A 16,534-nucleotide genomic window follows, 5' to 3' on the forward strand; every position below is an offset into this window, starting at 1 on the left:
GACATTCTTCTCAGATCTAGAGAAAATTAGACTGAAATTCATATGGAGGCACAGGAGACCTGAAATAGCTAAAGCAATCTTAAACAACAAAAACAAAGCTGAAGGCATTACAATACCAAATTTCAAGACATACCTCAAGGAAGTTATCAAAACAGCCTGGTTCTGGTACAAAAGCAGATAGACAAATGGAATGGAATGGAATGGAAACACCACAGATCAATCCCAGCATCTACAACCAACTTATATTTGATCAAGGAGCTAAAACTAGTCCCTGGAGCAGGGGTAGTCTCTTCAACAAATGGTGCTGAGGAAACTGGATTTCCAGATGCAGAAGCATGAAGCAAGACCCATACCTTACACTTTACACAAAAGTCCGTTCAAATTGGATTAAAGATCTAAGTCTACAATCCAGCTCCATCAAATTATTAAAGGACTTTGGAGAAACCTTTCAAGACATTGGAATTGGCAAAGAGTTCTTGGAGAAGTCCCCAGAGGCACAGGCAGTCAAAGCCAAAATTAACAAATATGATTACATCAAATTGAGATGTTTCTGCACCACAAAAGAAATATCTAAGAAAGTTAAAAGGCAACTGACAGAATGGGAGAAATTATTTGCAAACTATGCAACTGATAAATGATTAATAACCCGAATCTACAAAGAGATCAAGAAACTCCACAACAACAAAAAAACCCACTTAAAAGATGGACAAAGGACTGAAACAGACATTTTTCAAAAGAAGAAATCTAAATGGCCAGTAGACACATGGTAAAATGTTCAGGATCACTAGCTTTCAGGGAAATGCAAATCAAAACCACAACAAGGTTAACCTCACCCAGTTAGAATAGCTTTCATACAGAAATCCACAAACTACAAATTCTGGCGAGGATGTGGGGAAAAAGGTATCCTAATTCACTGTTGGTGGGAATGTAAGCTGGTAAAATCACTATGGAGATATTTCAGAAATACAAATATAGACCTACCATATGACACAGCCATCCCACTCCTGGGAATTTACCAAGGGGAAATGAAATCAGTGTGTTAAAAGAATTATATGCACTCCCATGTTTTTTGCAGTTCAATTCACAATAGCTAAGATATGGAATCAACCCAAGTGCCCGTTAATTGAAGACTGGATAATGAAATTATGGGATGTGTATACTAAGGAATACTACATGGCAGTAAAAAAAAAAATGAATGATTCTGGAAAACATAATACTTAGTGAAATAAGCCAGTCCCAAAGGGACAAATGCCTTATATTCTCCCTGGTTGTGAGAACTAATAGAGCACCTAAAAGCCATTCTGTAGTAGTGAAATTGACACTTCCACAGATTTGAGCTGCCCTTGTCTTGACTCTAGAGAAACCATTTCACTTTCTTTGTTTTTTCTTTTTTTTTTTTTCCCTTCATACTATTTGTTGAACTCTTTACTTAACATAGAGTTAATCATCTGGGTATGAAATCAATTGAAAATAGATCTCAGCAAAAAAAAAAAAAAGTGGGAATAAGAGAGGGAGGAGGAAGTTTGTAATATAAAGCTGTATAGTTCTGCATACATTCCTACAGACTTACTTCTAAGGGTATGGTTTAAAAACTTCTCATGGGGCCCTAAATCCTATTAAGCTGGGTGGTAAAAATGCCATCTTAAGTGTTAAAGTGATCGATATTAAGTGTTAAAGTAAACACATAGGATTAAGTGTTAAAGTGATCATATAAATAGGATCAAGTGTCTGGTGATAATAATAGAAATAAAAAGATGAGAATGTTCCAGTATGGGAAGCAGTCCACACAGCGGACTCCAAATGAAAATCACTGTAAGTAATACTCTGACCTCAGAATCAGCCCTTAAGGCTTCCTGGTCTGACTGAGAGCATTTCAGGCATGGAAAGCCAAGTCACCGTAGCAAAAAATGTTCTACATGAAGGTTCTTTGTGAGTGAGTCCCCAGTGGCAAGAAGTGGCCATCAAAGAAGGATGTACTTTTCTCTAAAGGCAGGAGAGAACTTCCACTTTGCTTATGGCCTTGTCTAAATACTGTCAAAGTTTGTGGATCCAAAAGGCTTCCATAGCCTAGGCAGCTCATGTTAAGAGCCTCAGGTGGTCACTGACATCATATGTAAGAATGTTAACTGTTACATTAATAAGAGTCACTGTGCACTAACTCCCCTTGCAGGACGTTTTTACTCAATGAGTTGTATTATGTGAGTTAACTGTAAAACTAGTTGTCAGGTTTTGTGTGTGTGTGTGCATGTGTGTGCAAATTGTTGAAATCGGTACTTAGTATAGTGTTGGTCTTCTGTGTACAAAGTTAATTGAAAATAAATCTTGGGGCCGGTGCTGTGGCTCACTTGGTTAATCCTCTGCCTGCGGTGCCAGCATCCCATATGGGTGCTGGATTCTAGTCCCGTTTGCTTCTCTTCCAGTCCAGCTCTCTGCTGTGTCTCGGGAGGGCAGTGGAGGATGGCCCAAGTGCTTGGGCCCCTGCACCTGCATGGGAGACCAGGAAGAAGCACCTGGCTCCTGGCTTCAGATTGGTGCAGCGCCAGCCGTGGCGGCCATTTGGGGAGTGAACCAGCGGAAGGAAGACTTTTCTCTCTGTCTCTCTCACTGTCTATAACTCTACCTGTCAAATAAAAAAAAAAAAAAAGAAATCTTAATGGAGAATGGGACTGGGAGGAGGAGAGGTAGGGGAGGAGGGGTGGGAGTGGGAGTAGGAGGGCGGGTATGGTGGAAAGAATAACTATATTCCTAAAGCTGTACTTATGATAATTTAGGTACAAAAAGTTGGGAAAGAGGTGTCTTCAAAAGTTAGTAGAAAATAAATATGGAAAAACTAGGTATGGATTTTAAATTTTTTTAATAAATTGTTGCAATCACAGTTTGTGCAGATTGCATCTCTCTCCCTCCCTCTCCCCCTCCCCTTCCCCCCCCCCCTCTCTCTCCCCCTCCCCCTCCTCCTCTCCCTCCTCCTCCTCCTCCTCCTTCTTCTTCTTCTCTCTCTTTCTTTCTTCTCTCTCTTTCTTTCTTTCTTCCTTTCTTTCTTTCTTCCTTTCTTTCTTTCTTGGCAGAGGCTTAGCCCCCTAACCAGCCCCAGCCCTGGATTTCTGATACATTTAATTCCATTTTTCCATGAACTTTATGATGTACCCTTGTATAACACTGTCTTGCTAGCAGGCTCACTCTAGAGATTCTCCTCACTAGCTTGAGTAATGCCCATGTTAGAGAAGCCCACTTATGAACAGGTGATCTCTAAAAGGTAAGAGTGACCTTTAGTTGAGAGCCAGTAAGAAGCCGAAGTCCTCAGTCCTATAGCTAAATGAAAATGAATACTACCAATAACCCGGATTGGATTGGAAGTAGATTTTTTCCCTCGTCAAACCTTCAGATAAGAATACAACCTGGACAACACCTTGATTGCAGCCATGTAAATACCTGAGCAGAAGACTCAGTCCATGGCTGGAATGCTGAGGCCCAGAAACTGAGGTAATAAATGTGGGTTGTTGTAAGTTGCTGGGTGTGGTAATTTAGTTTTCAGCGATAGAAATTTTTAAAAACATTAGTTAAATTATCTGTTTGCAGTAACAGCTTTGACTGGCAAACATATTTGGGACCTCGATGACCTTTGGTGAGTGTATTGCTCATCTACAGGAAGCATAAGGAAGTACAGGAAGTTGTGAACACTGCACATGCACAGATGTCACTGGATGAGTTTTGCGCAGGGAATGTAGAGCATATGTTCATCTAACAAATTGGTTAACTGAAGCCAGTAACATAGCCTTCTCTTGTAATGTAGTGCTTGTGACTTGTGTTTTGTAGTCATTTACTCTATCTTAACGGATATATAAAGCTTTAATAAGAAGGCATGAACTGACAAAGAAACAGAGAAAGTTATTTATTTACATATAAGTATGGGAGAGCAAGACTGATATCCCCAAGACGGATAATACAAAAGAATGCAAATAAAACTTGTAATGCTACTCATATCAAATGTATAAACTTTAGAATCTAAATAGTATGATAAATCCAAATTTTTGTGTTTATAATTACATTCTTAGGATATGGTATAGAAGCTAAGGGGAAAATCAATTTGAAAGAAAGAAATCTTAAAAGAAAGCAAATAATAGATTTTAAATTTTTAGCTGGTGGTTGCCATTGAGTGTTTTCTTTTGTAAAATGATTTTTTAATGTTTAAATGCCTGATTTTTTCAATTCCTATGAAATTATTTTATGGAAGTCATTTCGCAATAAGAGGCTTTTATAATATTTGACCTTTTTTGGAAGAAAAATAGTTGATTACATTAAAACTTAAGATTATCAGATTTGTGAGTTTTTATTTTATAGTTAATTATGTGAATTGTGTCATTTCATGTGCCATTGTAAAAAAATCAAAGATTGAAACCAGAACTCTAGATTTTCTGAAAGTCCAATCCAGGGACTGCTCCAACTTTCAGCTCTGGGAATCCCTGGCCAGTGTGTGCATCTGATGAGATGCCCGTCACTTCCTCTTTGAGTTTCTTGGAGAGGTGAGAGCATCCATCTGAGGGAGCATCAGGTAGACAGAGAGAGTGCTTTCTGGTGGAATTGCTTGGCCAGACCAGAGCGGATTCCACTGAGCTCCACACCTGCTGTCAGTCCAGGAACTCTCAGGCAGGGGTAGCACCCTTGGTCTTAGCATGGGGAGTCCCCTCAGTTGTTTACTCTGCATCATCACCCAGTTTCCTAACATTCGCCTCTGCTGACCTGAGGGTGTGACTCAGATCAAGGTCTCACTTCCCTGAGGCTTTTGAGGAGGAAGTGAGGATGTGGCACTTTTGACTCCCTATGCCCTGGTCTTCTGTGATTGCTGATGTGAAGAACCCATTCTCAGATGTGACAAATTCAAATCCACAAGATGATGATGAGCATTCTGTGCTCCCCACTGTCCACGGGTGACTGATATTCTTGAGGATCAGAACAGCCTCTTGAAAATGTGGCTTGGAAAGGTATTAATAACATGGGAAAATGGTCTGAATAAACACATCACCAAAGAAATTATACAGATGGCGAGCAAGCATATGGAAAAGTGCTTTACATCATGTGTCATCAGATGATGACAATTAAAACAGTGAAATACCACTACACCCCTATTAGAATGGTGAACATCTGAACCACTGGCAGCATCAAATGCTTGTGAGGATGTGGCGTAGCAGAAACTCTTCATTGCTAGTGAGATTGCAAACATGGTACAGCCATCGTTGTAGACAGATTGACATTTTCTTACAAACAAATCTATCTGTTGTACTCCTTGGTTTTTACCTAAAGGAGTTGAAAATTTATGTTCACACAGATGAAGCAACCAAGAAGCCTTTTTTTTTTTTTTTTAATTGATGTTACTCATTTGAAAGGCAGAGTTAGAGGGAGGGAGGAACAGGATGAGAGAGAGATCTTCCATCTGCTGGTTCACTCCCCAAATGGCCAAGCAACTGGGATTGGGGCAGCCTGAAGCCAGGAGCCATGAATTTTGTCTGAGTCTCACATGTGGGTGGCAGGGGCCCAAGCACTTTGGCCATCATCCGCTGTTTCCCAGGTGCATTAGCAGGGAGCTGGATGGGAAGTGGAGCAGCTGGAATTAAAACCAGTGCTCCTGGAATGCCATTGCTGCACTACCACACCGGCCCCACCAAGACACCTTTCAGCAGATGAACAGATAAATAAAATCTGGTAGATTTAGACAATGGAATATTATTCAACACTAAGTAAATGAGCCATCATGCTACAAAAAGACAGGAAATGTGAATGCGTATTACTGAAGTGAAAGAAGCCAGTTTACAAAGGATGTAAGCTACATATTTCTAAGTATATGACAGTTTCAGACAAAATTGTGGAGGCAGTAAAAGGATAAGTGGTTGCTGAGGGTTGAGGAGGAAGGGATGAATAGGCAGAGCACATGGGATTTTTTATTGCAGTGAAAGGGTACCTGATACTAAAATGAGGGATACATGTCATTGTGCATTTCTCCAAACACATCACGGTGAGCCCTAATGTAAACTGTGGACTGGGAGATAATGGTATATGGATGTAGGTTCATTAGTTGTAACTAATGTACAACTCTGGTGGGGGATGTTGATAGTTGGGGGAGGGAGTTGTACATGGTGTAGGGGACCTGTGGAAACTACTGCTACGTTTTGCTTTAACATTAAACTGGTCTAAAAAAATTTGTGTTTGTGTGTGTATGACAGATAATAACTTGTTGCCTTCCTTGCCTTATCCTGGTTCACATACCTAAATAAGTCAATTTGGTCAGTCAATGAGGTAGTCCTTCTGTGGGTTAGGTGTTCAGGAGCCCAGCAGCATGCTAATAGCAGCTTTTCAAAACCAGTTGGCCCTGTTTGAGTGGTGACAAGTCCCAAACACCAAGGGGCCCTTTTTGGGTGGAGTTGCCTCCCTTTGACAGCAAAATCATTAGTGACTTTGAGCTCAAAAGAGTCTTTAGGACTGTGGGGCCTCAAAGGTAGAGCAGACCAGGCGCAGAATAGACACTCAGTATTTCTTCATCGTAGGCCTTCAAATGCAGAAAAGAGAGGTGCGGGTAATTTGGAAAGAGCTAATAAAATTGTAGATAAATATACTCTTCCATCAAAAAATTGTTTCTAGGGTATCTACCTTAGAGAGACATATGAGGAATGTTCATTGTAGTAGCACTATTTGCAATAGTGAAAAAAAGGTAAAAGTAGCATAAGACTGTGTAAACTATGGTTTCTTTATATAATGTGATAGAACACAGCAATTCAGTAGGTGAACAAGATCTATACATAATTGAGGGAAAAGTCTCAAAATCATGATGAATTAAAAAAAGTTTAGAAATATCTATTGAATATTATTCAGCTTATCTATAGTTTAAAACTCAAAAAGTAATGTCACCATTTATATGTATATGTGAGGAAAAGTATATGAAATGATGATGTACAAAGCTCAGGGTAACAGGTATCTAGGGTGGGAATAAAGTAAAAGAAATGGTTTGAAACTATATTATTTATGGTTAATGTCCTCATAATACTTTATTAAATATATAATGTTAAATATATTAAAATATAATTTTTAACTAAAAATTCATGATTTCTTTTTTTTTAACTTTTATTTAATGAATATAAATTTCCAAAGTACAGCTTATGGATTACAATGGCTTCCCCCCCCCCATAACTTCCCTCCCACCCGCAACCCTCCCCTTTCCCGCTCCCTCTCCCCTTCCATTCACATCGAGATTCATTTTCAATTCTCTTTATATAAATTCATGATTTCTTTAAAAAATACATGCAGTTGTAACAGTGCAAGATATCGACATCATTTGTATAATCTTGGTGGTAGATACAAAGGTCCTATATGGACTTTTGTACTTTTCAAGAAAATTGAAGTATTTCATAATTCTAAAAAAAAAAAAAAAAAAACCAAACTGGGTAGAAGAACATTCTAGAGAGGAACAGCTTGTGCAAAGCCCTGAATAGGAGGGAATCTTACTGCGTTTTAAGACCTCAGAAAAATGCTGGATAACTGGAGTATAGTCTATCCTGGGGCTACAGTGTTGTGAGGGAAGGCTGCAGAGGGAACCAGAATCTTGATTTTTCAGCCCATGTTAAAAGATTATGGGCTTTGTTCTGATGTTCTTTCCTTCCTTCCTCCCTCCCTTCCTTCCTCCCTCCCTCCCTCCTTCCCTCCTTCTCCCCCTCCCTCCCTTCCTTCCTTTCTTTCTTTCTCCACCAATGTGTTTTAAGTTGCAGAATGTTGTGTGAATAATGGATTGCAGTATAGAAGACGGCAGAGAAAGTGCAGAATGGTTGGACAGAGATCAGCAGGATCCAGGGTTACAGTGGGGTCAGCATGGCAGGGAAGTTGGTTATGAGAGAAATTTCAGAGGTAGTCAACATGTCTTAGTGATAAATCTGATGCAGAAATTTGGGGAGAAAGCATTGTTAAAGATGATTCCGAAATTCATGTAATAAGGTGATGGATGGATATGTAGAGCTGGAGAAAAACGGGAAAGGATCAGATTTGGTGTAAGAGGTCAAGTGTTTATAATTCCTGTGTGATAGGCAAGTGAAAATATTGATACTTGGACATAAATGTTGGGATAGGAAAAGTGTTCTGGATCAGAAATGTAAGTTTCGAAGTCAACAACAAATTGGTAACATTTGCATCCATGACAAAGCACCCAGAAAGAGCATGTAGAATGAGAAGGTTGGGGGCCAGTGTTGTGGCACAGCGTGTTAAGCTGCCTCCTGAGATGCAGGCATCCTGTATGAGCACCAGTTTGAGTGCTGGCTTCTCCGCTTCTGATCCAGCACCCTGCTAATGTGCCAGGGAAAGTAGCAAAAGATGGCCCAAGTGCTGGGCCCCTGCACTGACATGGGAAACCTAGATAGAGTTCTAGATTCCTGACTTCTGCCTACCCAAACCAGACTGTTGGAGCCATTTCGGGAGTGAGCCAGCAGATAGAAGATATTCATTCATTCATTCCCTCTCTCTCTCTGTGTGTGTGTGTGTGTCTTCCCCTTTCTCTCTGTAATTCTACCTTTCAAACAAATGATGAATTCCAAAGAGAGAAGGAGAAGGGGAAGAAGGGGAGACGGGAAGAGAAAAGGAGAGGAGAAGCTAAACTCTGAGGATCTCCATGTTTAATGGTTGAGTGAGGGTGAGAGGATCTAGCAGAAGACTGAGTGGCTGGTGAGGCAGGAGAATGTGCTGTCAAAGTGAGAAGAGCTGATCTCAGTTGCATTGAAGGCCACTGAAAGTTTAAACTACATGCATTTTGTCCCAAATTTGAAATAATACGTTTCAGTTACAGAAAGGAGCTTTTTTGAAGGTGAATGCACTTGCCTTGATATTCTGCTTGCTGCTATATGATTTTTAAGTATTAAGTTTTTGATATCATGAACTTATTAAAAGTTTGTGAATGTATGCATACACACATATATGTATACACTTTGTGCAGAAATTATTGACTATTCTTAGGGCAAGCTTTATGGGAACCTATAAGCCTTAAATTGATTTTTTCATTGGGCTGAAATTTTACTGATGCATTTTCGCACATTGTATTTCTTTTTTAAATTGCTTAAAAATATATGTGACATCATATATACCATTTAACCATATTTAATTATACAATTAATACGTTAAGTACATTCAAATTATTATGCAACCATCACCATCCATGTTCAGAATTTTCTTTGTCATCTAAAACTCAAACTTTGTACCTATTAAACTGTAATCCTGCCAGCCCCACCCCACCCCCATGATCCCAGCCCCTGGCAACTGCCATTCTGCTTAGACTCTGAACTTGACTACTCCGGGTACCTCACATAAGTGTACTCATAAAGTTTTGTTCTTATGTAACAGGCTTATTTCAACTTACATGTGTTCTCAAGGTTCATTCATGTTGTAAAACTTAATCAGAATGTCTTTCCTTTTTAAGGCTGAGTAATATTCCATTGTATGTTTATACTACATTTTTGTTACCCATTCCACTGTTGATAAACTGTGTTACTTCCACTTTTGGATCTTGTGATGATGTTGCTATACCTGTGGATATGCAAATATCTGAACCTCTGCTTTCAGTTCTTTTGAGTATATTTATATACCAGGAAGTAGAATTACTAAATCATTCTGTAATTCTATTTTTAATTTTGTAATGATCCACCATGCTGTTAACATACCAGCTTCATTGGCATCCCCATTATCAGTGCAGAAAGGTTCCAACTTCATCACATCCTTGCCAACAAAGGATTTCATTGTTTTTTGTAGTAGTCATCCTGATGCGTGTGAGGTGCTATCTCATTGTGGCACTGGTTTGTATTTCCCTAAAGATTAATAATGTTGAGCATCTTTTTATATTTTTCCTGGCCATTTGAGTAACTTCTTCGGAGAAATGTCATCTTTGAAAGTACTATAGACTTCATTCTGACAAAGCCCACATACCTTTTTTTTTTTTTTTTTTTTTTAAGATTTATTTTTTATTTGAAAGGCAGAGTTAGAGAGAGATGACTTTCATCTCTGGTTTCCTTCCTGAATGACCACAATGACCAGGGCTAGGCCAGGCTGAAACCAGACACCAGGAGTTTCTTCCAGGCCTCCCACATGGTTGCAGGGGCCCAAACACTTGGGCCAGCTACCTCTGCTTTACCAGCCACATTAGCAGGGAGCTGGATCAGAATTGGAGCAGCTGGGAATCGAACTGACACCCATATGGATGACAGCGCTGCAGGCCATGGCTTAACCTGCCATGCTATTGCATTAGCCCCAGCCCAGACATCTTAATATGATCTTTTTGGAATATCACCAGTGTTGGTTCTTCTGTTTTATGGAGCAAATTACTTGATTTTCAATCTAATACATACTTAAAGACAGACTTAAAAACACATACTTAAAGAAGAAAAAGAGAACCAAGTCATACCTTTGAAAAACAGGCCTTACACTATTTAAAAAGTAAAATTAAAGGGAGAGGTGTTTAATAGTCATGGTTTGAGTTACTTCTTGTTTTGTTTTAATTTTATATAAAGTAAATATTTATTTATTTATTTATTTATGGTGAACTCAGGAGGCTTCCATGGTCTTGGCAGCTCATGACAAGAGCCTCGGGTGATTACTGACATCATAAATAAGAGTGTCAATTGTTAAATCAACAACGGGAGTCACTGTGCACCTGCCCCCCATGTAGGACCTCTGCCCTTACTGTGTTGTACTATGAGAATTAATGGTGAAACTACTACTCAAACAGTACTCTATACTTTGTGTGTCTGTGTGGGTGCAGTCTGTTGAAATCTTTACTTAGTATATACTAAGCTGATCTTCTGTATATAAAGATAATTGAAAATGAATCATGATGAAGAATGGGATAGGAGAGGGAGTGGGAGATGGGATGGTTGCGGGTGGGAGGGAGGTTGTGGGGGGGAAAGTTGCAATAATTAGTTGTACTTTGGAAATTTATATTTACTAAATAAAGTTGAAAAAAACAGTAAAACTTGTCTTCAAACTGTACTTTATACTTTGTGTGAGTGCAAATAGTTGAAATCTCTAAAGTTGGTCTTATGTGTATAAAGTCAATTAAAAGTGAATCTTAATGGAAAATGGAATGGGAGAGGGAGTGGGAGGTGGGATGGGAGTGGGAGTGAGAGGGCGGGAATGGGGGGAAGAAACACTATATCCCTAAAAGCTGTACATATGAAATTTGTATTCATTAAATAAAAACCTTCAAGAAAAAAAATTCAACTTACTAAAAAAATGTATATGAAGTAAATATTTATTTATTTATTTGAAAGTCAGAGCCACAGAGAGACAGACAGATCTTCCATTCACTGATTCACTCCCCACATGGCTGGGCCAGGCCAAAGCCAGGAGCTAGGAGCTTTATCTAGGTCTCCCACATGAGTAGCAGGGGCCCAAGCATTTGGGCCATCTTCTGCTGATTTTTCTAGGCCATTACCAGGGAGCTGGATTGGAAGTAGAATAGCCAGGACACGATCAGGCACCCATATGGGATGCCTCATTGCAGGTGGTGACTTTTCCCGCTACATCAGAATACTGGTTCTGATATTTGCATTTTTTAACATTATTTTGTAAGTCTACCTAAAAATGCTACTGAATCTTTCATTAAAAATGTCTGATCAACCAGTAGAGAAAACTTTGGAGGTTCAGACCCGAAGGAAAGTTGTTTCTGGATAAAGATCATGTGAATTATCATTCGGTGTCACTTACACAGTGTTTTCTTTTGTTCCTGGTTATAAAGACTAGTTGAATAAGTTTCTGTTATGTAGAGCACATTCACACCCAAGCCTACAGAACCATATGAGTTCATCTGCTTAAAATTCTTATAGAAGCCAAGTCTCAATGAGGTTAATCAGAGCTAGGCTGAGAAAGGAATCTTTATTGCACTGCATTGCCAGAATCTTGTAGTGTAAAATGATGAATTTTTCAAATGGATGTCTCATTCAGCTCTCTCTGCTTGAAGGTTATGTTTAAAAAAACAAAAACAGAAATATATCTACCTGTTTTTCTTAACAGTTGTTTCGGGAAGTACGAATAATGAAGATATTGAATCATCCTAATATAGGTATGAGATTTATATCTACAACTAGTGGTTAAGTATTTAATTTAGGGAATTCAGAATTACGCAATTTTAAGGATGTATTATATATACAAGCAAAAGTGATAGCCTGAGTGATAACCTGGGGAAATGATACTTTGAATAAAAGTAAATTATAAAGAAATTAACTGAAGACTACAATTGCTGTTTCTTACTATGTTGCTATCTTCTTGTTTTCAGTAAAATATAGAAATGATTTGGGGCTAATGTGCACAAATATGTTTTTATATCTCCTTACTAAATCTCTGTACCTACAAATCACATACAACAGGCATTTATAAGAAATGAATTCCAGATATTTTTATAATAGGCATCTGGATTTGATCATACTTTATAGACAAAGTATTTGAATTTTAAAGAAAATAAAGATTTAATTTCAGTTTTACTAAATTTGTTTTAGTAAGTTCTGATTTTCTTTGTCTTTACAAATAAGATTATTGATCACATATAAAATGGAATCATTTGATAAGAAATCCCTTCTTTAAAAGTTTATTTTTAATCACTTGTAACTTATACTATTATAAATATTATCTGTATTATATTTATTAACATGATTATTTGTGGTAAATAATTTTAACCATTTATGTTTGGTAAGTTAGTAGTTTTTTTAAGTTAGTAGTTTTTTTAAGTCAGAAATTTTTATATCATATAAATATAAAATTTTTGTTTCTAAACCAGAAATTATTTAACATTATATAGTAGCTCATTATAACATGATCTCTTTTAAGCTTTAGTTAAAATTCTGTCATTCTGGTTTTAAAATTTTTTTGTTGTCTTATTTTTAATTGGGAAAAGTAGTGGTAGTTCTTTAGTCCCAGAAACTTAACTCTTTTATTCAGGAAGATGGTTTCAAGTAATGTTGTGGTAAGTCGTTTTCCCCCATAGGCAAAATAACCCTTGGAGTGTTTTGTTTTGTTTTGTTTTGTTTTAATTATAATTAGTATTTTTACCCAGTCCCAAGTTTTCCACTGGCTTAGTGTTACCTTAGATTTTCTTAACTCATATCCAATCTATGTTAACAATTATAGCATTATTTCTCTATTTTTTCAGTAAAATTGTTTGAAGTTATTGAAACAGAGAAGACCCTCTATTTAGTCATGGAATACGCGAGTGGGGGTAAGGATGAGAGGGACTGGAAAGTTCTCTTTGACGAAACTTATAATTACTAACATGTAGTTTCATTATGACGTTTATTTCTTCAGTGTTGTTAATGAATCTGCTTTTATTAAAATGCCTTTAAATTATACCTTATGGAAAAGTCAGTGTTTACTTTCAAGACCTTTTTGATCCTACATTATAAGTAGAGCTTTTGGTTTATTTAAAAATTATTTTGGATATTTTTTGAAAGTTTAAATTTGTATTATCACCTTTTGAATGCTTTGATTTTTTTCATCTAATTATTATTATAATATAATGTGGTTGGTAGCTCTTGGCTATGAACAGGGAATCTCAAATGCACAATATATTCAATAGTCTATAGTAAAATGTTTTTCAAGGTCACATGCTTGTTCGTATATGGAAAGTTCTCATATATACATTCTGAAAATTACCCATGGAATCTTTAAATTAAACAAATATTGATGTATATAAATTACAAGACTTGGTTGACAAGGAGATATATTTACAGTAGAATATATATTTTGACGTAATAGTGTCAAAAATAGGAATGACTTTAACATGCTGATATGTAGTAGAAAATTGTTTTTGTCCTCTACCCTTAAGTCAGAGATAAAATTTTCAGAAACGTGTTTGCAATTTATAGTTCAATCATTTAATTACTTAAAAAAAAAAAAGCCAGATACCAAAAGGAAGGCTCGAAGGGTACAGATAGTTTGAGCAATTTTTGAAAAAGAGAAAAGGCAGCAGAAACTTGGCTTTTTGCTAAATAGAAAAAAGCTTGGTGTTATTATTGCCCTTTTAGCTAATAACATTTATTGATTTTTAATGGCGATCCAGATTTCATATAAACTAAAATAATTTTAGCTTATTTTATATCTAAATTATATATTTTATAATCTTTCATTTGTAAAAAAATTTATCACAAATTATATTTAATCTTTTTTCAGTTTTCTATTCAGGTTAAATATTTTAGTGTATATGCTTTTTGCAAAGCTTCTTTCCACCCTAAAAATATTTGAATGTAGTTTTGTTTTTCACTTAACCTGTGTCATTAATGTTTACTATTGGAAGATTTAAAATTACATTAACATAGCTACACAAATATATACAAAATATAGGTCTGTAATAAAACTAACAGACATGCAAATACTACATAAGCTATTTCTCTTTTTTTATTCTTGAGTTAGATTTTTGTAAGAGACCGTCAGCATGGGAACTCTAAAAATTATTTTTAATCCAGTTAGACTCTTTCCTTTTAGTGAGAAGGGGCCTAGACATACTTTGATTTGAGAAAATGTAGAATGCTAAGAGACTGTGGACACTCCTGTTTTTATAAAGGTCCACTGTGGCAAGGCTGTGTTAATATTGATATGTGTACTGATGTATCAGTTAATGGTAAGTACAGTCAACTCTGTATTGATGCTAATGAAGCGGAGCAATGGCTGGACTAATGCAGAACATGCAGGGTCATTGCTGCTCCTTCAGTAGCATAGTTGCAATTACTGCAGAGAGAAGGTACTGGAATTCAGCCCAAACCAGTTGGTTCCTCACTGAATTCTGATTCCTACTGATTGGGTTTTCTTTCTTCTCTAACAAAAACCATCATGGTTCTGTGGCAATAAATCTAGGATCATCTTCTTGCCCTTTTAATGCATAAATAGCAAGGTTACTCTGCAAAATAAAACACTGAATATTTTTCCTCTGGAATTTCTAGATAGAGATTGAATTGGACATGCACACAGGAAATCTGGCGTGAGCAACAGCTGAGTCAGATAAATGCCTCTTTACCAGGAGTTGATCAGTTGATTCTGGCTCTCTGATGAAGCAGAGATCTTCAGAGATTAGGAAGTCAGGGAGATCTTTTATGATTTTGAACCACGTTTAGTGCCAAGGAATGTATTAAAAGTAGGTGTCACAGACAACTCTCTGTGGGGTGATGTGTTTATTCCTTTTTTTTTTATTCATGTGAACCATGTTTGCTAAATGAGTTTGATGTACTAGGTAATATCCTAAGTGCTTGGAATACATGGGTGAGCAGAGACAAAGTCCACCCTTAGGAAGATTACATTATAGTTGCAGAAGCAAATTATACACAAGCAATATGTGAAGTGAAGGACTGAGTTACATAAATGTCAAAGCAGGAATGCTCCAGGCAGAACTTAAGAGTAGATCCAAATTTTTTAACCCTTCTATGTGTATTTTCTGACCTAAATTCACATATCCAGAATTAAGTTCTCTGGTAGGTTAACTGGAATTAACAACTATTAATACATATCTAGTATTAACTACTTTGATAAATAAAATAGAATATCCATTCATTTCTCTGTTATCATCTCATTTGATCACTTAAATATGCTTGATATGATAATATACTGTCCAACATTGTAGATGTATCAGTTTCATCTGAAATATTCATTATGTGTTTGATTTCTAATATTTTGCTTATATCCTAGGATATATATTTCATGTATATGTATTATATCCATATTCCTACATACAAATATATCACTATTGAGTGCTTACTATATGCCAGTCACTGTGCTAGGCACATGCATTATTTCATTTAATCCTCACAGTAGCCATGTAAGTAGATCGTAGGTAGAAATTGAGACTTATTGAAGTTAACAAATCTTCATAATGTTTCCCAGTATCTACTTAGGATTGAATGAGATTTAATTTATCTGATTCTAAAATCTGAGTTTTTAACCACTTTACTGCACTTTATAAGAGCTCTTTAAGCTGTTTTGTAAGTTATATAAATTATAGGCCACAAAATGTAAATTTCTTCCTTACATTAAAATAGTATTTTGGTTTTGATATTGTAAACAAGGACTGTCTTTCTAAAACTCTTACTTACTGGAGAAAAATGATCCAATAGAAATTTTCTGTAGTTTCTAGCTACTTTTAAATTATTTCAACAAGCATTGTGCCTTGGAGATGGGTATATAAATTACATATAGATGCAGTAGTGATGTTCAGGCAGTTTTGTAGTTCATTTGAAGTAGCAGAGATACATACAAGAAAATTTACTTATGTATAATTTGTAATTAGCTACCAAAATATATTAATTGAATGGAGTGAGAGCAAGCATAATTGGGATATAGAAAAGAAAAAAAAAAAAAGAAATCAATGTGTTGTATGTAGTAAAATGAAATTGGACCCAGACTGCACAAAAGATAGACTTGCAAAGAGCTATCCAACATGGTGTGACTTTTTAATTTTGTTTGAAAGGCCTAAATACAAAGCCAAATATAATTTTTGATTTCTAATGGTGTGGCTTCCCTTAATTGGAGTAGATAATAAAGA

The 16,534-nt window shown here is 36.6% G+C and overlaps 1 protein-coding gene across 3 annotated transcripts in view; it reads left to right on the forward strand.

The window, feature by feature from the left end:
- The window catches only part of MARK1 (microtubule affinity regulating kinase 1), a 156,839-nt gene that overhangs the window by 93,444 nt on the left and 46,861 nt on the right, over nucleotides 1-16,534 (forward strand). For all 3 annotated transcript variants that reach the window (XM_062210374.1, XM_062210376.1, XM_062210375.1), the window contains 2 exons: nucleotides 12,028-12,076; nucleotides 13,160-13,225. In XM_062210374.1, the coding sequence (XP_062066358.1) occupies nucleotides 12,028-12,076; nucleotides 13,160-13,225 (115 nt within the window). The remainder of the gene's footprint in view (nucleotides 1-12,027; nucleotides 12,077-13,159; nucleotides 13,226-16,534) is intronic.

Source organism: Lepus europaeus, chromosome 14 (assembly GCF_033115175.1).
Source record: "Lepus europaeus isolate LE1 chromosome 14, mLepTim1.pri, whole genome shotgun sequence".
Taxonomy (NCBI): Eukaryota; Metazoa; Chordata; class Mammalia; order Lagomorpha; family Leporidae; genus Lepus; species Lepus europaeus.